Source organism: Apteryx mantelli, chromosome 8 (genome assembly GCF_036417845.1).
Source record: "Apteryx mantelli isolate bAptMan1 chromosome 8, bAptMan1.hap1, whole genome shotgun sequence".
NCBI lineage: Eukaryota > Metazoa > Chordata > Aves > Apterygiformes > Apterygidae > Apteryx > Apteryx mantelli.
In genome coordinates, this window is record NC_089985.1 from 18,340,497 (window position 1) to 18,366,327 (window position 25,831).

The 25,831-nt window shown below is 44.1% G+C and overlaps 1 protein-coding gene across 1 annotated transcript in view; it reads left to right on the forward strand.

Moving 5' to 3' along the window:
• The first annotated feature begins 414 nt into the window (after positions 1-414).
• VAV3 (vav guanine nucleotide exchange factor 3) overlaps positions 415-25,831 on the forward strand; it is a 180,496-nt gene continuing 155,079 nt past the window's right edge. The window contains exon 1 of the mRNA XM_067300822.1: positions 415-641. Coding sequence (XP_067156923.1) covers positions 438-641 — 204 coding nt within the window. The 5' untranslated portion in view covers positions 415-437. The remainder of the gene's footprint in view (positions 642-25,831) is intronic.

Consider the following 25,831-nt stretch of genomic DNA (forward strand, 5'->3'; position numbering starts at 1 on the left):
TTTTATTAATTCCTGGCACCTTGTTTTTTGACTCTTCTGAACTTTTGTCTTAATGAATGGAGAAAGAGCGAGAATAAAACCGAAAATTCCACAGGGCTAGTACATATTCATAATGAATCTGCATTTACACGCAGGGGTGTTAGTTGCCCCAGCCTCTCGAGGGCAGCACGCGGGACCGCGAGGCGGAATGGCGGCGGGCAGGGCCGCCGGCCGTTAAAGGGGGCCGACGCCTGCGGCGCGCGGCGGGGGGCGCGCGGGGCCGCCAGGGGGCGGTGCCGTGCAGCGCCACCTGGGGGGCGGGGCGGGGCCCGCCTCGGGGGCGGGGCCTGGCGCAGCGCAGGAGGCGGCGCGGCCCCGCCCCCCCCGCCCCGCCGCGGGGAGCCGGGAGCCGGCAGCGCGGAGCCGGGCACCGCCGCTCCGCTCCGCGCCTCGCCGCGATGGAGCCCTGGAAGCAGTGCGGGCAGTGGCTCATCAGCTGCAAGGTGCTGCCGCCCAACCACCGCGTCACCTGGGAGACGGCGCAGGTGTTCGACCTGGCGCAGACGCTGCGCGACGGCGTGCTGCTGTGCCAGCTGCTCAACAACCTGCGCAGCCACTCCATCAACCTCAAGGAGATCAACCTGCGCCCCCAGATGTCCCAGGTGCGGCACCGCGGCGGGGGCGGCGCGGGGGGGCCCGCGGGGCAGCGGCCGCGGCGTCCTCACCTGGCGCCGCCGACGGGCCGCACGGCCCCGGCTCCGGCCCGTCGGGGCGGTGAATGCGCCGCTGTCGCCTCTCGGCAGCTCCCTGCGTCCGCCGCGGCATCCCAGCGCGGCTTGCTTTTCCTCCTTTTTTCTCCCCCCAGATACTTGCATAGTCGGCCCTTTGTAAAAAGTATATTTTTCTTCTTAAATGCTAAAAACCCGTAGTTACAAGCTCGCCGCCCTTTGAATAATCTTGTTAGGAGCGGCAGGGGTGCGGCGCCGGTGCTGCGCCGCCGCTCGGGAGCGCTGCCCTGGCGCGACGGCGGGCGCGGGGGCCGCGGCGGTGTCCGAGCGGCGGGGGCCGCGCTCCGCGCCCGGCTCCGGCCCCGGCCCCGGCCCCGGCCCGCCCGGGCCTTGCGGCTCCGCAACGGCCCCGGTGTGTGACTGCAGCCCGCGCTGTAGGTGCAAAACCTGCCGCTCGTGTTAAGGACGCTGGCAAAAAATAGCAGTAGGTTATACTGTGGGGAGGAACCTTCTTTGTCCGTAATTACTCACCACGTCAGTTATTTTCTTTCTTTTTAATTTCCCTTTTTTGGACAGCTGTGTTTACTCCCAGCAAGACATTTTCTGTAAGCCTACAGTGCCGGGGGGGGGGGGGGGGAGCGTCAGGTGTGTCCCGGCCCGGCCGTTATGCTGCGTTTGGGGGCTATAAAGGCGCCCTGGCGCACCTCGGAGCTCGGCGAGCCGCTCTGCGGAGGGGAGGTTTGGCCGGAGGAGGGAGCGGCGCGGAGGGCGCGCGGCCCTTCGGGGGCTCGCACGTCCCCTGCGCCGCTCGAGCCGTGCCGGAGCCCGGCTTGTAGCCGCGCGGTCGCGAGGCTGCTTGCTTCCGAGGTGTCCCTTTTTTAGCTCAGCTTGCAGGGTTACAAACAATTTGCGTATCAGCTGTTGGGAATGGTTTCCTGCTGTACTCCTAATGGTTGAAAAGCACGTAAATATTTTCTAACAAACTGGAAAGGTGTCCTCATGGTATTACACAGTGTTTTCTGGACAGGTTACTAACTGAATTAACTTCAATTAGAGATATGTGTTACTTGTCTGGACCAGTATCACCTGACTTTATTTTTGATGAATTAAAACTGTGGCAGGCTCCTTCTGTCTGATAGAAATACATATCAAAATGTTGAGAGCAGGTGTGAGAGCCATTCAGATTCATATTTATTACTCTCTGTACACTTGAACTCTGGATTATAATTTTAGATCTTATATTATTTACAGTGCATATTTTGCACTTAGGCTCACGTGTGTGTAGGGCAGATACCAGAATTGTTTCTCAGAGGTGGCAAATGCCTCCTCTTCTCTGTGTCAGTCCTGTGCCTCGGGAACCTGCGCTCCAGGGCCGGACCCTGGAGACCCCCCTCTTCAGCAGGGCATTTCTGCCCTGCGTTGCTTTCACCAAACTCTTGAAAACAGGGGGAGCTGCTGCTAAATCAACACTGACAATGGCTTAATGTATGTAGCATTAAACTTACTGGTAACTTAAATTTGTTGGTAATGTAACCTTTGCCTTCTGTGAGATCAAGATTTGGCCACCTTACTGAGCTTCTGTGGGTTTTAATGAACGGCCTTTTAGAGAAGGTACTTTCTACTGGAAAGAATCATTCTGTGAAAATTTCAGAGACTGTTATTAAACATGCAGTAAGTTGAAATTCTGTAAGGTGCTCATAGTTGCTTGTTGCTAAGATTTTTAGAGTGCTTAGCAGTAACTTGTGCTGAAGTCTCGGAGGCTGGATGCTGATGAATTTTGGGAGAGCTGCTTGGAGCCTGGAGAACTGAGCCCAACGTTGTAGGTTTTGTCAGAATAATACTCGTCAGCAAGCTAGTATAATTCCCGCATCTTAAAAATCTCAGTGTCCTGTAAAAACCCTAGCTGACTGTCCTGTTACTTCTGAGGTAGTGATTTATCAGCACTTGACAGACGTAGGAGGCAGGGGGTACTTGCCAGAAGTAGATCTGGTGTGAGGATGCGAAGGGTCTGCCTTTCTGATTTTTGTTTTGTTTTTAGTTCACTCGGATTTGTAGTCATGTCCGTACCGTTAGCTAAACTGTTTGGACTTAACGTGGCCCTTGCCTGCCTGCTGTTAAAATCAAGCTACAGTTCTCATGCTCCACACTCCTGGTTTTTGTTTTCTGCTGCAAAATCTTGTGATGGCTCGGAGAACTCTGACTGCACAATTTTTGAGCGATAAAAGCAGAGAATGAGAAGGGTGGATGAATGCTCTGCAAATGGACCCGTAGCCTAACGGCAGGTAGATTGCGTGATTTTTAGTTTTGGCTCTTTCTGCTGCTGACCCTTGCCAGGCCTTTTTTCTATGAACCAAGTTTTTATGTCTTGGGGGCTGGTTATCAATTCACCGGTGCCAAAGGAAAGGAAAGTAAGAGAGTGTGCCTCAGGCAGCCCTGGGAATAGGTGTTAGGCCGCCCCTGTGAGAGGACTGGGTCTCTCCCCTTTCGTTGCACGTTCGTTTCTTCAGAACGAGCGTGGCGGACGGGGTGCCCGTCCCGCGGCTCAGTAGGTCTCTGTCACCTGGTACAAGCCGCAGCAGAAGCGCGGAGGGGTTGTGCCTGCTGCTGCTGCTGCAGGCGCTGCTTTTTGTCGGGGATCCCGTGCTTGGCTGCGGCGCAGAATTGCGTTGCCCTGTAGGGCCAGGGACGGAAACGGAGAGTCGTGTTGGCCAGCCCTGCAGCGCAGACGCCCGCTTCCCGGCGGCGGGGAGTCCGGCTGGGGTCCGGGGTGACGGCTCATCGTCCCCACCGCCGGCCCCGCGCTCGGTGTCGCAGCTGCTCTTGTCGGGGACGTGGAAGTGACCTGCTTCATGCATCCAGAAGTTGTGGATTCAACCCCTCTCTCTTTCTGGAGATAAAAATGCATCTGTAAGAAAGCTGTCTGAGTGGTTTTGTATTGCAAAACACTGGATTTAGAAGCTATTTGAGTGTTGTGCTATTATCGCCTGTACTTCTCTGACAGTATTTATACTTGGTTAATGGAGGCTGTCCTTTGAAGAGCAGAAGCTGATTCAGTTGGCTACGCCTTCCAGAAAGCGAGCCGCAGGCACAACAGTATAAAACTTGCGTACGTAAAGGATTGCCAGTGCTGCTTTGCTGATGAATCTCTCAGCTTCAGGTCACCGGCTGCGTGCTGCCCGGCTCCTGCTTGGCGTGCCTCGGTGCTAGCTCCCGTGTGGGAAACCACATTTGGGCCTCGTGTGAGACTGGAAACTATTAAGTTCAGGGACTTTCACAGCTAGATCTTCTGCACCGAGACTGACGAGAACATTGGCTCTGTAAGAGCTGCTATGTCAAGGCCCCCAAATACTTTGTTGTTTAAACTTTCAAGAGCTGGCCACAGTAGTTGTCATTTTTGTTCAATACATGTACAGTCAGAAAAAGAAATTCTGAAGCAGATCAAATAGTGTCATTTATTTTTTTAAAAGCAGTTGTGGGAGAGTCTGGTGTCCGCTTAGACTAAAGGCTTGGTAGTACGTGTTCTTTCCGGTGCGGAGCAAGCCGTCTCATTGCAGGCAAACTCTACCGCGAGCAGAAGTGCTAACCCTTGCAGCTGCTAGGACGGGAGCTGGGAGAGGGAAGGTGCTGGACGCGCTGCAGGGTCCCTCCTGGAGGGCCTCTGCGTTGCGTGGTGTCCCCAGGCGTCGCGCCAGGACCTGGCAGTCGACAGTGAGGTGCAAGGACGTAACAGCGCAGCTCGGGATCGACGTGGTTCAGCGTTGCCCTTCGATGTAGCAATTCGCTTTCCTTGTACGCTGCCCTTTCTTGGCTAACACAGGCTGGTGGAAATAATAAAAATAGAAAGCAGAGAGTGCTAATCCTAATGTTTAGTCTTAATCCTACAAGAATTTATATAATTTATCACCAGAAATACACAATGTAAACCAATGGATTACTATGGATTTTCAGAAGATGTCATCTGTGTAATGCTTATCTTTTATCTTTAATACGTTGCAAACTAGTTTTGAAATAGTTTTTGCAAGGCATTCAGTTAACTTGTGAGAGATTGCTAAACAGGAAAACTGCACTTGATGCAATACTGGCATGGGAGTTTGCTAAAGGGGATGTTGGCATAGATTAAATATTAAAAATAACTATTTCCTATTAGTCTAATAATATTAAACAAAACACCGCCCACTTTGTTAAAAATTTAAACACTTCTTGAGAGCTATTTTTTTGGTATGACCACCTCAGTCCAAGGAAGTTCATCTTTGTCATCCACGCTTTATTTTGGTGTGGCAACTGAGCTTTTGAGCAGGAGTTTATTTTTCTTGATTACAGTGGTATCATGTAGCCTCAGGATGTGGGTGTGCTGAGAGAGAGATGCCTCTCCATTTCCTCTGATCCTACCCTACGCTCAGCGCTTTCCTGTCCCCCACAAGCGATAACCCTGATCTTCTGCCCCGAAGGCTGTGAGCGCGCATCCCACCGCTGCAGGGTCGCCGCGCGCGCTGCGCTCCCCATGCCTGCCTCTTACGTCCGCGGCCCCGTTCCTCCTCGGAGCGGGAGCCTGGAGCCCCCGTGGGACGCCAGGGTGTTGCGCGCGCTGCATCGGTGGCTTTGCAAGGGAGGAAACGGGATTTGGCTCTTGACTCGGCGTGCTATCGGTGTGTGGATCCCCGTCTAAAAGAGAAACAGTGGTAGGATGGAAGTGGATTTGCTGAGCTCTGTGCGCGATTTATGTCTGCACTCTTAGGAGGGACCACGTGAGCTGGATGAGAAAGTAAAAGGGAACTTCTTGGGGTGTTCCCAGGAATCAGGGTAGCAGTACACTGTTACACTCGGGCAGTAAGGTTTTGGAGAGGGCTGGTGTGCAAGATGACTCTTATTCTGTGCTTGCTTGTTATGTTAGCTCCTAGATTACTGAATTAAGGAAGCACCACAGAGATGCCTTTAGATTAAGTTTTTCTGAAACTACAAAACTTTGGGGGGCTTGGATAAAAGTTTGGGAATTGGTTTAATATTAGCGTGTGGAAAGGAGATGTGTTTAAAAAACAAACTTTTAGAATTACATTCCAAATGGGCTATGTATACTTAATATAGCTTGTTTCAAACTTGAGCTTTTTTTTCAAATTTTTTTGATCTTTTTGCTTATTTACTGGTACTTCAATCCATTGAACATTTTTACTACACTTAACCATATTCCCACAATTCATCCCAATGAAAGCTGCATTAACCATATGTATATGGTTTGCCAAAATTGAACTTTGCTTTTTTGTTCAAAATATTTTACAAAACTTTAACTTGACCTTTACGTTTTGTGCTGAGAAGAGCAACAGACAAAAGACAAAAGTAGCAACCCAGTTTTTGTAGGTAATTCTTTTTACCTTAAGAAGGTGGAGAAAATAACACTAATAAAGTCATTGTCATTTTCTAAATATGATTCACATTGATTATTTTGATGGACAAAAGGAAAAATCTGGTTGTAATATGTTACAAAGCTTATTTTGCATGCTATATTTAGCTTATGGCTTTTAAATGCAGCATGTGCATCTGGCCAAGAATTGTCTCAAATGTTGCCTCCTGCACAAAGTTTTAGTGTGCTGGATGTTGTATAATGTATTAGCAGAAAAAATGTCAGTGCTAGTTTCTCACAGAGGCGGTAGTGTATGTCAGCAGTGGATAATTTAAATTGATGTCCACCCACTGTGTGCTGCTGTGCTGTGTGGGAGAAGTCAAGTTATTTTCTGATCCTTGGCTGGCAAAGGTGGGAGAGCTGTGATAGCAGCAAGTTGAACGAATGCTTACAAAAAGAAAAGAATAAAGTGCTCAATGGGAAGGAGAAATTATAAGAAGTAGGAGGAAATAATTCAAAGAAACAAGTGTGAGCTAGCGGGAACGGTCAGGAGAAGTTGGGAGATGGATTGGAAGGGGCGTCAGCAAGTGAGACGCTCTGGGATTTGGAGAGATGGGCAGGAAAAATCACTTAAGATTTGTCCTGAGATATATACAGAAAACCAGTCTTGGGTATCCTGTGTTATTCCTTAATGATAATGGTGTTATTCTTTGATGACATGTCAGTGTATCTCAGTTATAACATGCTGACTTGAGACTATGATATCTTGGAGATTAATTACCAGGTTGCAGTGTTTGGCATCAGGATGCTTTAGTACAGTATGTTGGTACAATGGAAAGATGAAGGATCTGGGATTTTCCAACTTAATCTTTCCCTCTCTCTTTCGAAGGTCAAAAGAGAGTCTACAAAGACTGAAAAGGAAATAGAGGGGTGGCCTAGCCCCGAGGAGGCTTGAGCGGCGAGGGCGTCGGGGAGGAGGGACGATCTGGGAGCGACAGCTGATGTGGTGGTGAGAGGCGTGGAGAGAAGACTTGCAGGAATAGGATTTGATAATGATAAAATGGAGATGGGCAGGGAAGGAAGTTGAGGGCATGAAAAAGCTGGTTTTGTGCTGAAGTGATGTTGGCTCAGTGGAGATCTCGGGGCGCCTTGCCAGCAGCTGACCCAGAGGGGAGCCGGTCAGGTGCCTTTCCCTGCAAGGAAAAGGAGCGTGCTCCGATCTCTGCTTCTGTGGCGTGTCCAGAAAGATGGGATTTCAGACCCAGACCTGGCAGTGTGTCGCGGCCCTTCAGAAGCAGGGAAATTCTAGCTCGTGCCCTGCATTGTGTAGGTATTTGAGTACAGAGGGAGATATGTTATTTTATCAGATCAATGAGAGTTTTATCTTCTTCAAATTTAATACTTGATTCTCTGTAGGGAGTCAGTTTTTGATCTCCTTTCTTTCCCCAATACTAAAATTTTATCTGAAATTCTTAAAAACAAAACAACCCTCCCTCCCCCCCCCCCAAAAAAAAAAGACAGCCTTCAATTTTTATACTCCTTTCTGTTGCTCCAAAACAGCAGGGCTTCCATATTATTCCGTAATATTCCATAACATTATATCATAAGTAAATTCTGTTTCACAAGGAAAAGTGTAAATTGATATATACTTTGCAGATTGGCTATTAACTTTTATTCCTGCACGTTCCAGTTTACCCAGTATCATCTGGAGTTGCCTTTTCTTTCCTCTTATTTTGACAAGCCAAGCACAGGATTTTCGGCATCATGAAATTCTGGCCATTTGCTAAGACTTGAAATATATAAAATGGAATCTAACCTGACATCTTAATGATAAGGTTTTGACTTTCTATATTTAGGAGGAAGATTTTTCTCTCAGATCTGTGGATGTTGTTGACTCCAATTCAACATGTCAAATGAGAAGATATCTTTTAGAAAAATACCAGTCAAGTGATCTTTTCATCCTATATTGAATGACAATCGTGAACGTCTTGGTAACCTGAAAAGCTGAAGGACTATTAATAGGCTCTATGATTCTTTGTGTATTCAAAACATGAAATCTCAGACACAAATCATGTAATATAGTGATATTATAGCATTTTTTTTAAAGATACCCATAACGTATTTAAAATACTTTTGCAGACTTACAGGTGTGAAATAATGTAATTGGGAAAATGAATTTAGAACACGCCTATGGAATTCAGCTTTCTTGTTTCACCACTCAGTCTTGTTGGGCCTGTTAAATCTTTTTGCCCATAAATTACCTTTACTTTTGCTTGAAAGTCATTTTAAATGATATAAGGAATATGGTATGATTGCCTAGCAGAAACAAAAAAAATGTTTGTTTGTCACTGCTTCTGTAATCAAATATTTGGTCTAAAAGACCGAAACATAAAGTGTTTTTTAAAGCATATTTTTAACTGGTGAGGCTTAACAGGACAAGATAATTCATGCTTCCAGAAACCTCAAATATGCCCTTTAATCCCTGATATCATCAAATTTACCTATTTGTGAATTATATAAGCCTGTGTTGTATCATCTGTATTTACAATACCTTGTACCATTGGTTGATGTTGCGTTCCCATCACTTCAACAGGAAAAGCAGCCTTATAGTCAGCTAAGGCAGAATCATTTGGGCTTGGCCTTTGAAAACGTAGAGTGTCAAAGCAGCCTCACTTTGCTGTCTTACAGGATGTTTGATGATAAGTTTCTTATTTTGTCTGTCCACACTCTAATATATTAATGCTGTAAAAAGTAAATTTACTTGGTGGTTTCTTTAGTGGAGAGAAGAGATTTCTCCTAAGGTACAGGTATTCTTACTTCTGCTGTGCCTGTGCTTTTTTTGTCTTTTGCAGAACTGGCAGTTTTAGCTAGACAGCTCAATACCTTGACTGACTTGTGTTTACTGCAATCGCTGAAATGTGATATTATAATCTTTTTTTTTTTTCCTGAGCCTTTTTTCATCTTAGTACTGACTTCAGTTACCTGTCTGGATGTTTCAGTGCTGATGTGCATCATGAGGTTTTATTTATTCGTCACGGCAGCTGTGGCATCCGGACTTGCCTACGTGCTAGGCTGTATGGCTGCATATGGTGGCACTGGAGGTCCGTGTGCTGCGGCTCTCCTCCCAGCCGCTGTCCCCGCATGCTGCAGCCGCCGTGCACGCGCCATCGGCCTGACCTTTACAGGGAGCCCTGGACACCTTTGCGTGCACAACAGGGCACACGGACACGGGGAGTTTGCTGCCTGCTCCTGGATGTGTCCGAGGGACCCTACGTACAGAGGGGACCTGGGAGTGGACCTGCTCGTGGTTGTTGGTTTCTGCAGCTTTGGCAGGGGGTAGGCTGGGTATGGCCATTTTCCCCCTGAATTCCTCAAAATATGTGAATAAATACCATATCTGATTTCAATACTGAGGTGGCTAACAGTAGGTGGAGGATCCCACTGCGTTTACATTAATGTAACAGGCAGATTTTATGCATCTCTGGATGAGGGTAGGTGATGATTTAGTCCTGTCACTTGAAGTGTAACTCAAGGAAAATGCTCATCATCCTATTCATATCTGTAGGATTTAGCTCAAGCTGTGAACTTCTTTTTCCCAGAGAACAAGTGGAAATTGGGAAACACCTGAGAAAATGCTTAAATTAGTGCTTTTTTTCTGTAACCCACTTTCCTGTTACTCTTGAGACAGCAAGATCAAGACTCGCCTAAGTGCTGTTGCATCTGCAGCCTTTCAGCTCTTGGTCCCCTGCTGCCTGGTTGGTTGAAGAGGGATTTCTGCCAAGCTTTGAAAAACCTAACATATTTAGGCAGCTATTTTGAAAACCTGTTTATGCTACGATGCAGCTCCACTTTTGCTAAATTACACCAAGTTGTGTGAGGAAACATTTAAGTTTCACTTTCTTTTGAGCCTTTACCTTCTGTGTCAGGACACAAAGCAATGCTGTATTTCAGGTTGTATCCCCTGCTTCTCTGGGAACTGGCAATTGCTCGTTTCTAAATATTGTTGAAAGTTCCTAATTAGCTTTTTTTCCTACCTACCTTTCCTCTTGTCTAATTTGTTGTGGATCACTTAGGTTTTGGGAAGCCTGATAGAAAGTAATGGTTCTTGGACCTTGACCAGAGGACGTTTTTTTGGGATGTGGGTGTGTCCTGTCAGGGTTATTTGCTTTTGGGGAATTGCTAGAGCATTTTAAAAAGTGGAGATTAGGTTAAAGACTTAACTGGTCCTTAACAGGTGTGTATATGTACTGTGGATGGGAGTAAGGGAGAAAAGTAGTCAAGGGATTTTGAACAGGCCTTTGGCGAATAGAAGGGTTTTCGCCCTTGAGCAAATTGTTTGCTTGGGTGGCACCGATGGGTTAAGGTGGTGGGAAGGCCAGGAGGAAGCAGGGAGTCATGAATGGGGTTTGTCTGAGCTCTTGTTTTGTATTCTGTCTGCCCGCTTAGGTCCTGCTCCTCTTTCTAGCCATCAAAGAGAAGGCAGTGTAAATTTACTCAGGCTGCCCCACCACTTTGCCTTGACCTGAATTACTACTGCAAGTAGTCATGAGAAAGTAATTCAGGGTCTATGTTTGTTCATTTACTTTGCTGTTTTGACTGATGCCGCTGAACAGGGTGATGCATCCTCTGTTGTGGACTGTGCTGGGGCCACCCATTTCCCTATAAAGCAAGCTGAACAGATGGCAACCTTTGTTATAAAAGCTGTGATTTAATTCCATGTTTCTTGTTCTCAGCAATGTCTTTGAACAATATCGTTGGTCAGAAGGACTGTGCTTTAGAAAATGCTGGTAGCTAACATCTCTGCGCTGTCACAGGCTTTATGAAGCATTACGGAAATGACTCCAGTAATCCTATTAGAATGCCTCTGTAGTTGTATCGGAGTCCTAAAGATTTCCCTTTCTGTGGAAGACCCTGGTAAATCGATTAGCTGAGATGCAAGCCTTTGCTGACAGGATCAGTGCAATTTGCAGCAGATCGCAGATGTTGTGGTGGGGGGGTGATGTAAAAACTGTTGTGTGTTCTGAGCTATAATTTCTCAGATTTATGGATCCTCGGGGAATCTGGTTAATTTATACCGTCTGTGTTCTCTTTTCTGAGAATTTAGGTTTTTGTAGCTTGTTAGCCCCATAGCACATCATGTTATTTCAAGAGCATAAAGCTATAGTAATAGTGCATGTAAGGTGAAATGTACTCTAGCGTTGTTCTTAAAAATACCTGTTATGAAAAGATGATCTCTTGCAGTTGTGTGTAGGATTCCCAGTTACAATGACATAGTATTCCTGGATTTTGAAGGAATGTTATGGTAATTGTTTGCCATAGCCAAGGGAAGAAACATAAGAAAGCAACTGCTATTAAAAAAAAAAAAACAAATGAGAGAGAGTGTATTTTCGTCTCTTAACGTGGGTGGCTTAACACACCTGACTAAGAATAGGTCTAAGGAGTAGATCGTTTTTCCAGCAGTAGTATGATGATGGCCGTGAATTCACGAAGCTTGTGATCAGCATTGAACAAAGGCTCAAAAGCTCCTTTTTGAGGCAGAACTGGCATTGTGGTGGGGTTTCTCTGTGTGAGTCTTCTGGCTATGGCTGTCATATAAACTAAGGACTTGGTCTTTCTGGCTGAGAACTCTGTTGCCATTTGTATGCTATGGGATGACAGGCTTGGGGAATAATTCTCCAAATCTAAAAGAGTATCTTCAAAATTTGTAGTCTAGCACACAAGACTCCAAGTATGGCTGTGAGGTTTCATTATGGGGCTATATATTGCAAAACCTTTTGTGTTTGACTTCTGAGTGCTGTATCTTTTTCATTCTAATGAAGAACAGTGATTATATTAAACATTGTTTTTAAAACTTGTGTGGAGTAGTTCTCTAAGAAAACTAGTCCTCAAAGGGTTTTGCAGGAATGCCATTCTTGGGGGGAAGCAGGGAGGGGAAGCTTATTCTTTAAGCTATTGGGAAATGAAATGCAGTATTTAGTTCTTCCTGTTTCATGCTGATGATCATTAGAGTTTCACCTCAAAATCCAATGTTTTGATAAAGTGATTTTAAAGTTTAATAATTCGAAACATGCCTTTCATCTTGATTTGAAATGGAAACAAATTTTGAAATATTAAAATTTCTGTGGGATATTTCATCTTCCTGTCAGCTCTGCTATCTTCAGTCTTTTCTGTTTCTTATATTTTTCTGCCTTTACTCAGGTAGTTTGATCTTATCTGTTGTGCCCAGAAACCCGGATGGCTCTGTGATTAGTAAGAGGTGTTGCTCTGACAGGTCTGGGTTTTTGGATTGTTATTATTTTTCCTCTTGTCTCTACTTCTCCTTCATTTTGATTTCATCTCTGTTCTGGCAGTTTGTTCTGCTCTCTCTTTCTCTCTCCTGATTCTGGACAATATTACTTTCACCTTCTTCATTTGCCTTTGCCCACCCCCCAGGGTATTTTCTTCTCTCTCCTCCAGTGCATCTGTTTCCTCTTTCCTTCTTTCCTGATGTTATTTCTTCCTTTCAGCTGTTTTCCCTTCCCTGTTGCTGTTGGTCTTCTCTCTCCGCAGATGCCCTGAAAGCCATTTCGTATGTAGGTGGCCAGGCATCTCCTGGAAGCGGTTTCCAGTGCAGGTGAGAGCGCAAGGCAGGAGGGCTCTCCTTGAAGCCCGGCTCTTAGGAGCCACCAAGCAGAGCTCGAGCCAAACTTGCATGTAGGGCTGCTTTAAGCTGCTTTTTGTAAGTGGTGATTGCTTTACTTTTGTTGTTATTTTAAAAATTTCTGGTTCTTTCCTGTAGCAGCTAAAGGTATCCAGCATACCTGAATGTGTCCCCAAAATTGCTTTGACATTTGGTACAAATGAAGGGACAGACCTTTCTAGTGGGGAATGATGAGAACAAAAACTCGGGCCGGAAATCTCCAGGGTGAATCAGCCACTGCCGCTGGAAACTTACTCTCTTTGAAGGCAGAATCACTTGATTCCTACCCTTCCTATCAGTGTCTGAGCAATTTTTTTCTGGGGGTTGTGTTCTGAGGGAGCAGGTGGGGGTGGAAATGATAGTAATTTTGTACCAGTTTCTTTTTCAAATTGATTATGGGTGCTGCTTGCAAGGCAGAAGATACCAGCCCTGCTGCCACGTGCGCTTGTGCCACTGCTGCCTTGTGCTGGGAGCTGGTCTCCAGGGCTACTTTCTCTCCTGCCCAGGGAGCTTCGCTCTTCAGGGGCTCATGGACATGAGTCTGTCTTCTGCTTCCCAGGCTGGCGATGAGGGGCTGCTGAGGAAAATAAACAGCAGAAAATAGATCGTTGGGGATCTTGTTTGGCTTTTCTCCAGCTAAGCTTTTCTTGCATGCTTGCTCTCCGTCCCAGGAACGGGGCCTGATGTGATTCACAGGACTTGCAAGCAGCGCAGGAGACAGTACAGGCATACCTCGGAGATGTTGTGGGTTCGGTTCCAAACTACCACAATAAAGCAAATATCGCAATAAAGCGAGTTGCACAAATTTTTTGGTTTCCTAGTGCATATAAAAGTTATGCTTACACTATACTGTAGTCTGTTAAGTGTGCAATAGCATTATGCCTGGAAAAAAAAAAAGTACATATCTTAATTAAAAAATACTTTATTGCTTAAAAAATGCTAACCATCATCTGAACCTTCAGCGAGTCGTAATCTTTTTGCTGATGGAGGGTCTTGCCTCGATGTTGATGGCTGCTGACTGATCAGGGTGGCGGTTGCTGAAGGTTGGGGTGGCTGTGGCAATTTCTTAAAATAAGACAGAAATGAAGTTTGCTGCATCGATTGACTCTGCCTTTCACGACTGATTTCTCTATAGCATGCAATGCTGTCTGATAGCATTTTGCCCACAAGAGAACTTCTTTCAAAAGTGGAGTCAATCCTCTCAAACCCTGCCGCTGCTTTATCAACTAAGTTTATGTCATATTCTAAATCCTGTGTTGTCATTTCAACAATGTTCACAGCATCTTCACCAGGAGTGGTTTCTTGAGATGGAATCTACTTTCTTTGCTCATCCATAGGAAGCAACTCCTCATTTGTTAAAGTTTTATCATGAGTTTGCAGCAATTCAGTCACATCTTCAGGCTCCACTTCCAGTTCTAGTTCTCTTGCTGTTTCCGCCACATCTGCAGTTACTTCCTCCACTGAAGTCTTGACCCCCCCGCCCCCCCCTCCAAGTCATCCCTGAGGGTTGGAATCAACTTCTTCCAAACTCCTGCTAATGTTGATATTTTGACCTCCTCCCATGAATCACAAATGTTCTTAATGGCATCTAGAATGGTGAATCCTTTCCAGAAGGCTTTCAACTTACTTTGCCCAGATCCATCAGAGGAATCACTATCTATGGCAGCTATAGCCTTCCAAAATGTATTTCTTAAATCTTAAGACTTGAAAGTCGAAGTTCCTCCTTGATCCATGGGCTGCAGAATGGATGTTGTGTTAGCAGGCAGGAAAACAGCATGAATCTCATTGTACATCTCCATCAGAGCTCTTGGGTGACCAGGTGCACTGCCAATGCGCAGTAATATTTTGAAAGGAACCTTTTTTTCTGAGCAGTAGGTCTCGACAGTGGGCTTAAAATATTCGGTAAACCATGTTGTGAACAGATGTGCTGTTGTCCAGGCTTGGTTGTTCCATTTGTAGAGCAGAGGCAGAGTGGATTTTGCATAATTCTTAAGGGTCCTGGGATTTTTGGAATGGTAAATGAGCATTGGCTTCAACTGAAAGTCACCAGCTGCATTAGCCCCCAACAAGAGAGTCAGCCTGTCCTTTGAAGCTTTGAAGCCAGGCCTTGACTTCTCTCTAGCTGTGAGATGCCTAGATGGCATCTTCTTCCAAGATAAGGCTGTTTCGTCTGCATTGAAAATCTGTTGTTTAGTGTAGCCACCTTCATCAATTCTCTTAGCTAGATCTTCTGGATAACGTGCTGCAGCTTCTACATCAGCGCGTGCTGCTTCACCTTTGTCACGCTGTCATGCTATGAAGGTTCGATAGCAACGACTGAGACAGTAATATAATAATAATAAAAAAGATGTTTATTTCCTCACACAAGTTCTTGGATTAGTAACATCCATTAAAATAATGCGATTACTAATTTAGGAAGGATAACACAAAACCATCAGTTACTAATTTAGAAAGGATAACCTGAAACCGTCGATTACTGCGTTATTAATTGGAAGGACTGCTTATCCCTACTTGAAAGCTTTCTTGTTCACTCTCCTAGTGAGAGGGCTCTCAACCTCGAGGAGTTACCTTAACCCAGCGTCCCAGGAAAAGGGGAGGGGGGGGATACTCACGGTCCAGCCGGAGAGGATGATCAGGTCACGTTCCCGTCCCTGCTCAAACTCTCCTAGCTCCCAAGTCTCTTTTTATACGGCTGGGGCTCTGGGCAAACACTGCTTTTGCTGACTTTTAGCAAGTTTCACAATCACAGGACTGTCTGTTTGTCTGCTTGGGAGGACCCTGCTAGCGAGGCAAGACCACAACACCTCCGTATTGCTTCTTCCCTCCCTGGGGGTCCGTGCAGATTCCAGGTGGCAGACCTCTTCAGTCTTGTTAATGCTGCCATTCCGCAGCCTTATACATATCAATCCTTGCGCATATCGGTTGGTAGACGACTTTAGTCCTGTTAAGTCCTCTGTTCAGCAGCTTTGTGCACGTCAGCTCTTGTGCTATCAGTTCTTCTGCATATCAATTGACAAACTTCAGTCCTGTTAACTCTTTACTCGCCCGTCAACCTTGCACTTGTATGTTCTGGAGACGGCTTCTTTCCTTAAACCTCATGAACCAGCCTCTGCTAGCTTCAAGCTTTTCTTCTGCAGCCTCCTCACCTCTCTCAGCCTTCATAGAGTTGAGGAGAGTTCGGGCCTTGCTCTGGGTTAGGCTTTGGCTTAAGGGACTGTTGTGGCTGGTTTGATCTTCTGTCCAGACCACTAAAACTTTCTCCGTATCAGCAACAAGGCTGTTTCGCTTTCTGATCATTCGGGTGTTCACGGGAGTAGCCCTTTGAACTTCCTTCCAGACCTTTTCCTTTGCATTCACAACTTGGCTACCTGTTTGGCGCAAGAGACGAAGCTTTTGGGCCGTCTCGGCTTTCGCCATGCCTTCCTCACTCAGCTTCATCATTTCTAGCTTTTGATTTAAAGTGAGAGATGTGCGACTCTTCCTTTCCCTTGAACACTTAGAGGCCATTGTAGGGTTATTAATTGCCCTGATTTCAATATTGTTGTGTCTCAGGGCCTAGGGAGGCCTGAGGAGAGGGAGCGAGACGGGGGAACGGCCGGTCGGTGGAGCGGTGAGAGCACACACAACGTTTACCGATTAGTTCGCCGTCCTGTATGGGTGCGGTTCGTGGTGCCCCCAAACAATTACAATAGTAACATGAAAGATCACTGCTCACAGATCACCATAACAGATACGATAATAACGAGAAAGTTTGAAATATTGCGAGGATTACCCAAATGTGACACGGAGACACGAAGTGAGCACATGCTGTGGGAAAAATGGCACCGATAGACTTGCTCGACGCAGGGTTGCCACACACCTTCAGTTTGTTTAAAAAAAAAAAGAAAAAAAAGAAAGGGGGGAGGCAATATCTGTGAAGCGCGATAAAGTGAGGCATGCCTGCACCTAGCTGGCTGCTCCACTGGGGTCTGTAGGCGTTCTGTAATTGCAAGCTCGGTAAGACCAAGACATAAGTGGTCAGTAACTGTCTTATGAGCAGACCCCTGCTCGCTTCTTTGCTCGCATCATTTCTCCCCTTTACTTGTGAAGGTGAAGCAGTTCAGTATTACCATTTATTTAGAGTTTATTTTTTTAGAAGTTCTTTCAGCTCTGCTGCAATGATGGGACTAAATTCATTTTTTTCAAACAGTTCCTGGTTTAACAGAGAATATGTATTTGAAGAATAATTATTGTGACATTCATCCTGCTAGCCACAAAAACGAGCCCGATACTTGTACGTTTGTGTCATTTGAAGGCCTAGAGCAGCTTTAAATTTTTCATTCGTTTTGTGATGAAATACTGATGAGAACTTAATCCAGGTCAATGACTTTTGACTTAAGTCCTGGTTCCTTCATAACTTCAGAATAATTTTCCTCTCATGCCCCTTTAGAAGTTAGAGCTGCTGCTTGGAAGGATGTGGCTTTTGCTTAGGTTTCTAGTTGCAGTGATGCTTTCCATCATTAAATTTTTCCACTGTAACATCTGGCCCACTCTTCTGTGCTTCCATCAACTATATTCACTTTTTATAGTGGTAAGAATCATTTTTAACTATGGAAAATTCCTGTAAAAATTCATTGTACTTCTTCAGTTTAGTCATATTCTTTTCCAGCTATTATCATGTCTCTGTTTTCACTTTTCCATGTACTTAGTCTCATAAGTCTCTGTCTCTGTGCAGGACAAGAATGACTGTGCTATTCTGCCTGTTTTATGGGAGATGCTGCTCCTCCTGTGCCACCTATATCTTTGGCCTGCTCCACTGATCTCCCAGTGCTTCATGGAGCCTTAAGGAGTATACTTTTGTGGAGTTTTCTCATATTTTATAAGTAGGTTTCCCTTTTCCTGTAAACAAACGTGTTAGCAGTAGGCTATGACAGTGTGTACTGCTGTATCTTAGCCTGAGGGGTTTTTTTTTTTGGAAATATTATTGATTGAAAGTTTGTTAATGTCCCAAGAGAAAAATAAATTAGAGGTCTTGAGTAACTACTGATTTACTGGAAGGACATATAATGACCGAGTACTTTGTGGGTTTTTCTGTTAACATTAGAAAAATTATTTGGATTATATCTGCTCTCCTGGTATTACTGATAATATGTCACTGGTTGCCTTTGGATAATTAAAACCTTCTTTGGAAGTAGAGGTCTTCCAAGAATTAGAAGAAACAAATAAATGAATGGCAGATATTTTCTTTTTTTTTTCTCTAGAAGGCTTTGAAATAGATATGATTTTTGAATCATCAAACTTTAAGTCTTAAAACAGCAGTGGCTGATAAAAAGGAAGAGATTTACATATTGTGTTAGGAAAACCTTGAATTTTCTATGCATGTTCTTTAATGTCCTTTACAGTATTCAAGAAAATATTATATTTAGCAGATAGACTGGGCAGTACTTGATTTGCTTCGACAGAAGCAGAGATAGGACTATATATATATATGTATATATATATTTTTTTACTAGTGCTCTACAGCTGTTTTAAAAAAAAAATTCAGAAATATAGTCCAGTGGCAAGGCATACTAGTGTTAAAAAGGGATCTCTTGAACCTGAGGATCTAAGACTTGCTCCTTTCTCTAGCAAGACCTTCTCTCATAACATACCAGTCACCTCTGATTGACTTACAGTACTAGTATTACTTGAGACCAAAATACTTGCTTGATTTTTCACCTTACACTAGTTCTAGAGTTGTAAACTCCTCAGTGAAGCTGGGCAAACTTCTTTAATTTAATACGTGACTTGCTGAAAAATGCGACTTTGAGTCACCATGGGCTAGGTGTGAATAAGAATTGAATTTGCTGAATATCTATGACTGAAAAAATAAGAGGAACATTTTGTAAAGGCAAAAGTAGATGTTTCAGTATTATGTTTCAGAACATGTTTAACTTGAAAAATTAAAAAACCCGCCACAGATAAAAGGAATATTATATACTTCTCTCAACTGGAAACAATTTTGGGTCACTTCAGATTTCTTCTGTATTTTTTTTTTTTTACCCCTGTTTAGTTGGTGACCTCAAATCACTTATTTTCTCAATCTACTCTTCAGTAGCAATCATGCATTATTTCACCATAAATATGGTTTAAATATATCTCAAAGTTTTAAAGTTTAAAAATCTGTTGAGGTTCAAAGTGTTTCCAGCTGAATAGATGTAGTGATTAATGGAATGAAGTAACATCACCAACCATTACATGCTTTCACAGAGTGGTAAACATTAGCCCTGATATCCAGTTGATGGGTTTTGCTTGCTTTTTAGTTAACAGACCTAAAAATCTCTAAACAAAATGTATCTTTTAACAATAGTGTTGCTACTGTAAGTAGATGGGGTGGGGAAAAACAACTATATAGACAGTTAAAAAGGATGTAAAAGGTGGATAGTGTAATTATTAGGAGATATATGTGTGTGTGTGTGTCTGTATACGTGTATGTATATACATGCAGCGGTGTTGCATCTCCTGATGGGGTGGGTGGTCCCTGGCCTGTCGCGGATCTCCGAGCAGGTTTTGGTGGGTCGGTGAGTCACGTGCGGGGCTCTGTCGAGCTGGTCGGCGGTGTGCGGCACAGCCGCTCGCCGCTGGGCAACGGTGAATCAGAAACTCGTGAGTTTCCAGTCCTTTGCATGCAAATTCCCCCTGTAGCTGCTGCAGTGGTTTCATTTAGAACTGGATGAGCAGTGCAAAAGTTAAATGATTAGGCTGTTTACTTCAGCTCCCTACTGTATGCTGATTTATGGTCTCCTTTTTTTAAGAGGTGTTGAGAAGTAGCATATTATTGTCACAAGTGGGAAAGTGCTAGTTTGTGGAAAAAAAAACCAAACAGGTTTTGATACAAGTGTTGCCTGAATGGTGTAGCTGTAACACTAGTTGCAAAGGATGTATTGTGGTGTTTTGCCTGTTTACTGTCCTGTCCTTGTTTCACATAACCTCATTCCTTTTAATGTGTTCAAAATGATATTGCTAAATCACTTTTCTATCTAGTTGTTCACACTATACTCACATCTTTCAACAAACTGAACAAGTTTGTCCTCTGCTGCTGGAACTCCATGCTGTTGCTCTGCTTATCTGACTTAAAGGCATGAATCAGCCTTGTGATACTGTGATGTCCGCTTGTCTGAAAATCACTCGTATTTCTCCTGTGCTGAGAGCTGCCTCAGTAGAGAGGCAGGGGAAGATCTGTCCTTGTTATATGTTTCCGGTTAAATTTGCATGTATATTGATTTTTATTATGCTTTCTAATCTCTATCTGCTTTGTTGTCTCACTGACCTATTACACCTTTTAGAAGTTAGTAACTGGTCCAGGATCATATCATATATCTTATTTAGATTTCATAGTGTTTAGCTGAATAGTCTGTAGAACAAATTAAAACTTAAAAAGTCAGACTTAAATCTATTTTTTTCTAGACATTCCTACAGCATAGCTCCAATGTTAGGATTCAATATGTTCTAAAAAACATCCTATGGAGTCAGTTGTATTTAAATGATGTTCTGTTACACAGTTTAGTAAGCTGATGCCTATTCAGAGGAGCATGTTATAGCAGATGTTTGTACTGGTTTTGTATGTATTCTATTGTATAATATGATTAAAAAAATAATTACCTACAGTTTGCAGGCAGGCAAATACTTTCACTGCCTCTGCATTATGTTGCTATGTTTTCCTTTACCTATCAGTGCCAAAACTAGTAATAGATTACTGCTCATGCAGAAATTTTTTAGCCATTAAGAAGGACTGTTGATTTTTATATAGTTTGATACAAGCAGGCAGTATGTTGCTCCAATTTTTAGTGTGCTTTTTAAAATTTACTTTTTTTATGATATTAAATAGGGATGCTATTTATAGGGTCGCTTCTATGAAAATAAGTCAAATTCTGTGTTGTACTAGCCTACACTGTTGCTAAAACAGTAAATATTTAATTCATTTTTCTATTTGTATGAGAACTTCTATGATTTTAAAAGGATTAGTTTTATGAATAGAAGCAGGATTCAGCACTCTTCACCAGGCTCAGAAGACCAGCAGAGCACTGCACAAGCATTTTCTGTGTTTGTGATTTTCAGGTTCCCTGCACGGTACAACGTTTCCAGCACTATTGCACATATTATTTGTAAATTTAAGAGAGATGAAAATATTGGACTGAAAGTAATGGTAACCATTCGCGTAGGCCTTCTCTCAGCAATGGGGAATGACTTTTATAGGTGTGTTTACCAATATTTCAGGAAATCTCCTTTTTACGAGATTACCAGTATACTTGCACTGTTCTGTTGGAGTTATTCAGCTGTAAGTCAGTAGTGTAAACTGGATAGAGTCTTGTCCAGTTACTGTAAAATGATTTGTAACAGAATTCTTCATCCACTGACACTTGGAATAATGCGGCAGAACTCAAAGCACACTATAAATTAATTATTATCTTGGTAGAATGCTTTGTAGTTCTTTTCCCAAGATGGTTATCTAGCGAGAGTGTGAAAATACGTGTTGGCAAGATTATTCTGCATGGACTCGCTGGCGACTCCTCAGCAGGCTCAGCCTCCTGCCTCTGCTCTGGGCAGCTCTGGTGGGCCTCGCTCAGCGCCCCGGGCCGGGCGCTCGCTCCCCGCGGCAGCGACTGCTGACGCGCAGCCCTGACACCTTTTGCCACTGCGCCGGCTGCCTCTTGCGCTGCTGGAGCACCACGTTTGATTGCTTTTGCCCTGCGATACGGGATTGGAGACAACGCGCTAGAGGCTGCGTGGAAAGGCGAGCTCGCTGTACGTCTCGGGCTCCTACTGCCATGTGTTTAAAGGTCAGCCCTCATGTCTGGTCCTGAGTGTCCTCGCCCGTGGCCTTTACCTGCTGGGGACTTCTGAGAACTGGGTCTTCTCATAATTAAGTTGGGCTCTTCCCTGAACCTGCCCTCACGTTGGTATAATGAGCTGTTTGAAACACCTACGTAAAAGTGACTGAAAAGTAAATTTCTTAATTGAATTGGAGGAAAAAAATGTGATATTGGTATCTTAAGAAAGGGCGCGTGGTGCAGCTTGGTAACGCCGGCTGCTCGCTGGGGACCCAAATCCTGCACGGGAAACTCCCATTCTAGCAAGCGGCTCAGCAGGCGTGGGCTGCCCTCCACGAGGCGCCGCGTGGGGCAGCCGGCTGGGGTGAGCGACGGAGACTTTAGACAGTGCAGACCTGTGCTGGTACTCAGCTGGAACACTTTTTTTTTTTTTTTAAGTTTAGCTTTCACTATTTATCAACCTGCTTAAAGAAGGAAACGTACTAAGGCTTCATAAGGAGTCAGCTGTTTTTAGACTTAATTGTAGTTTCATGTGCAATTTAATCCAACGTAAAATCCATTGCTTCTTGCATTATAACTAATTTGTATCACCACTTCACTTTGAATTCCTCCGTTAAGATTACGTGTCACTGAAGAAATGAAAGGCCGCGCAGCTTGGATGGTTTGTGTAGCCCTGGCCGGGTGTGAAGAATAGCTATGGGAGCAAAGACATTTACCTTTCTAGAGTTCTGTTTTAACTGACTTCTCCTTAACAGAGTTTTGGGGGATTCAGAAATATCAGCATGTTTGTGCCCTATTTATATCAACATTGGAGGAACTGCCATCGTTTCATCCAACCCAGTATCTAGCGATCATCAGCACTGGCTTCTTCATGACAAGCGAGCTCTGGTAGCTGTGCGCAGAGGATGCGGCACCGAAGGGCAGCTGCAAAGCGCCCGTCTTTTGTGGTGGCTCGTTTCGTGCCCAAGACTTGAGGGCTTGTTACACGATCGCGGTCTCCTGCATGATCCACTGTGCACCTGCATTATGAAGTTCAGGTCTCCCTGTCTTAAAGAGGATATTGTAGGACTAGAAAGGTGCAGAGAAGGGCTATAGAGATTTTCAGAGGTATAAAACAGTTTCTGTGTGGGTTTTTCAGCTTCAAAAAGAGACAACATAGGGGGGAGAGTATGAATGAGTACGCAGAGGCTTGAAGCAAGTTTTAAAAAAAAAAAAGTTTGCTCTTCCTTCCAGTACAGAAACGGAGGCTATAAATGGAAGTGATCGGTGCCATATTGAAGGCAAGCAAAAGGAGGTAGTTCTTCACCAAAATGACTTAGAACGTGATCTGCTAGATCATTTTTTGCTTCAAATTGTATGTGGTCTAGCTTTTAAGTACTTCCAGAAAGCTGTGTGATTAACACTGCAAATGTTCTTACCTCTAATCTGAGGTAATGCTGTACATAAATGATTTCATCTAATAAAAGTCACAGTTTTAGATATCGTCCAAATGCATCTTTTACCTGAAAGACTTACTGTAGTTTGTTAGATGAAGCATCAGAATTTTAGAACATTGCAATTATTAATAAAATACATGGTATTATATGTTCTTCCTCACTGTAGGTTGAAATACATCTTTTAGTTTTTCTGGCTTTTTTTTTCTTGAAATATCTGTTTCTGTGCTTAGCACACATCCTGAAGGCCTGGGGTGACACCATCTGTTTGAGAATATTTTCAGAGGCAAAGCATGTGGTAATTAAACTCGTGATCTGTACAGAGGTCTGCACTTGAATGTCTCTTTTTGAAAACAAAACAAAACAAAAACCCTGTGGTGTAATACCTCTGCTTTTAGAACTGCTTTACCTAGCCTGTGTCATCTCAGCGCATTAAATGCTCGTTGAGTTTTATCACCTTAGGCCTCTCGTTCTTGTGGCATGATCGATTAAAATCTCGTAAGATGTACATTAATTCTGGCAGCAAGTTCTCCTGAATTTGCATGAGCGTCCAGGGACGGGCGTCTCGTAATGAGACAGAATTAATGGTCCTGCAGTAGCATTTACTGAGGCAGTTATTGCTGAAGATGTGATCTGTGGATGTTTGGGATTGCCTGTCTGATCCTGATAAATTTTATCAACTGCCTAGAATTTGTTTCACAGACATGCAGATACAGACTTTTGCAGTATGAGGCACATTGAGGAACTGGAGGATTTTTGCATCTAATATGGTCTTTTATTTTTATGCTGGCTAATGTTCAGCACAGCTGTGTGGGCGTATGGATCTCGGCTGGCTCACCAGGAAACAGCAGTACAGTTTTTGCAGGGTGGGCGATTATGGAAAGCGTGGTATATTGCCTTGGGCATCGCGCCGGCAAGCAAACGTGAGCTGCTGTGGGAGAGGCCTCCCCGTCGGGGCGATGGGGAGCAGCTCTTCGGCTGTCCGCAGGCCGGTCGTGCCGTGGCCTGCTGGGCTCCTCCCTGTGCCGCCTTCGCTTCCGTGGGACCGCTGCGAAACCTCTGGGAATGTTTGTAAATACACGTAGGCCGCGGTGTCTGCTGTGCCGATAGGTCCCTGTAGCCTGGTCAGTGCAGTTGCTGAATGAGTGAAAAAGATCGAGGCCTTGTTTTCTTTTTTCCCAAGTACCTGAGATGCTGAGGAGATGAGTGGTTTCTCTACAGGTTTATATTACTATATAAGTAAAGCAGTATAATCATTATTCCTCTATTTTTAGTCATATTTAGGATTTCTCTTGCTTTATATATGCTTTATATATATGAATCTTTATATATGCACTGAAAGCTTACAGTTAAGGGCATTTCAGAAATAAAATCAACTAGATATATAAAAACCACCAAATAACTAAACTAGTCAAAAGGAATGGCATGTGAGGCTACCTGCTGCTTTTTCTATTAGTTTACTGTAGTTTCTATAGTTAAGGTATCTGTCTTTTTGTGTCTGTTTTCCTTGAATACAATATGTGTGGTGATGAAGACCGCAGAGGTGTTTAACTTTGAGCAGTGTCAGCAGCCTGGAGCGCCACGCGAGGGTCCGGTACGTCTGGGCAGCCGGAGGGGGCAGTTTCTGGGCCTGCCTTCCTCCCCTTCCCGCGATGGGGACCGTGCGGTGCTCTTCCTACGTTCGGTGCAAGGTCCGTATGCTGTGTAATAGCTAAGGTCCAGAGAGCCTCACGCAGGGTAAAAATGTAGTCGGTACACGCTGTGTCCGCTGTGTTGGAACTGCCAATCCTGCAAACTCACTGTCGGAGTTGGTTTTTCAGACACGGCTATTCCTGCTGGTTTATAGTTTGGGTTTGCGCCTCTGAACTTCGATTTTCTACTTACTTTACTGTAATCCTTAGAGTGTTGTCTGAATGTGTCAGAAAACCCCGTCCTTGCCTCGGAAAGCATAGTCTAGCAGACGGCAAACCTGCAGTGACGCGCTAGCAGAAATGGAGCAGTAGATATTTCAGGCAGGTAAATAGAGGGCAGCTGTACGTGCTTGACAATTTGCAGAGAGCTGTACTACATCTTAAAGGAGTTCCTGCTAGGAGTTCATTCCATGGAAAAGAGCCGTTTAAAGATGTAATTCAAGAAAGCACATAAAGTATTTAAAGAGTCATGTATATTAACACTACTGAGTAATAAGAATGTTATTCCTTTGTGTTGGAAATCATACATGTAGTACATGATCTACTTGATCTGCTATTAAGGAAGAGAAGAGCAAGGAATTTATTTGGGTTAGGTTCACCTCTAATAGATACTGAGTAACCCTACGAAGATTTTTTCTACTGTGCTGAATTTCCATGCAGGATTTGGTATTGATAGCTTTTGACACCTTTCAAAATAAATGTTGAATCTATTATATAAAAGATGTTTGGAAACAGTACTCAGGAGAGAGCAAGCAAGTACATGCTATTTTAAAAGTTATTTTAAAAAAATCCACACTGTGAGTCATTTTAAAGAAATTGGGTAGGGGTGATCCAGGTCTGGCCTTGTAGGCATGTCTAGGGCACTGGGGCCACAGTTTATTCACTAAAGCAGATCCACTTTAGGATGATGATCAATGGGACTGATTTTTTTGTGGGTGAGGGAGAGAACAGAGAAGGGAATTGTATTTCTGTAACAGAACTGAAGGCAAGTATGAATGCTTAATGTGAATTCTGTGCAAGTACCTTTAGGCTGCATGAAAGTCTTTTGCCACACCTTTCCAGGGCTCTTTCCACTCCAAAGTTAATTTCTCTTACACAGGTATACACAAAGTAATAAGTCTTCTCATGTCATTACACCAACATTAGAGACTTGTAAAAACAAAACAGTCATGAATAAAAGAGATTTAAAATATAATG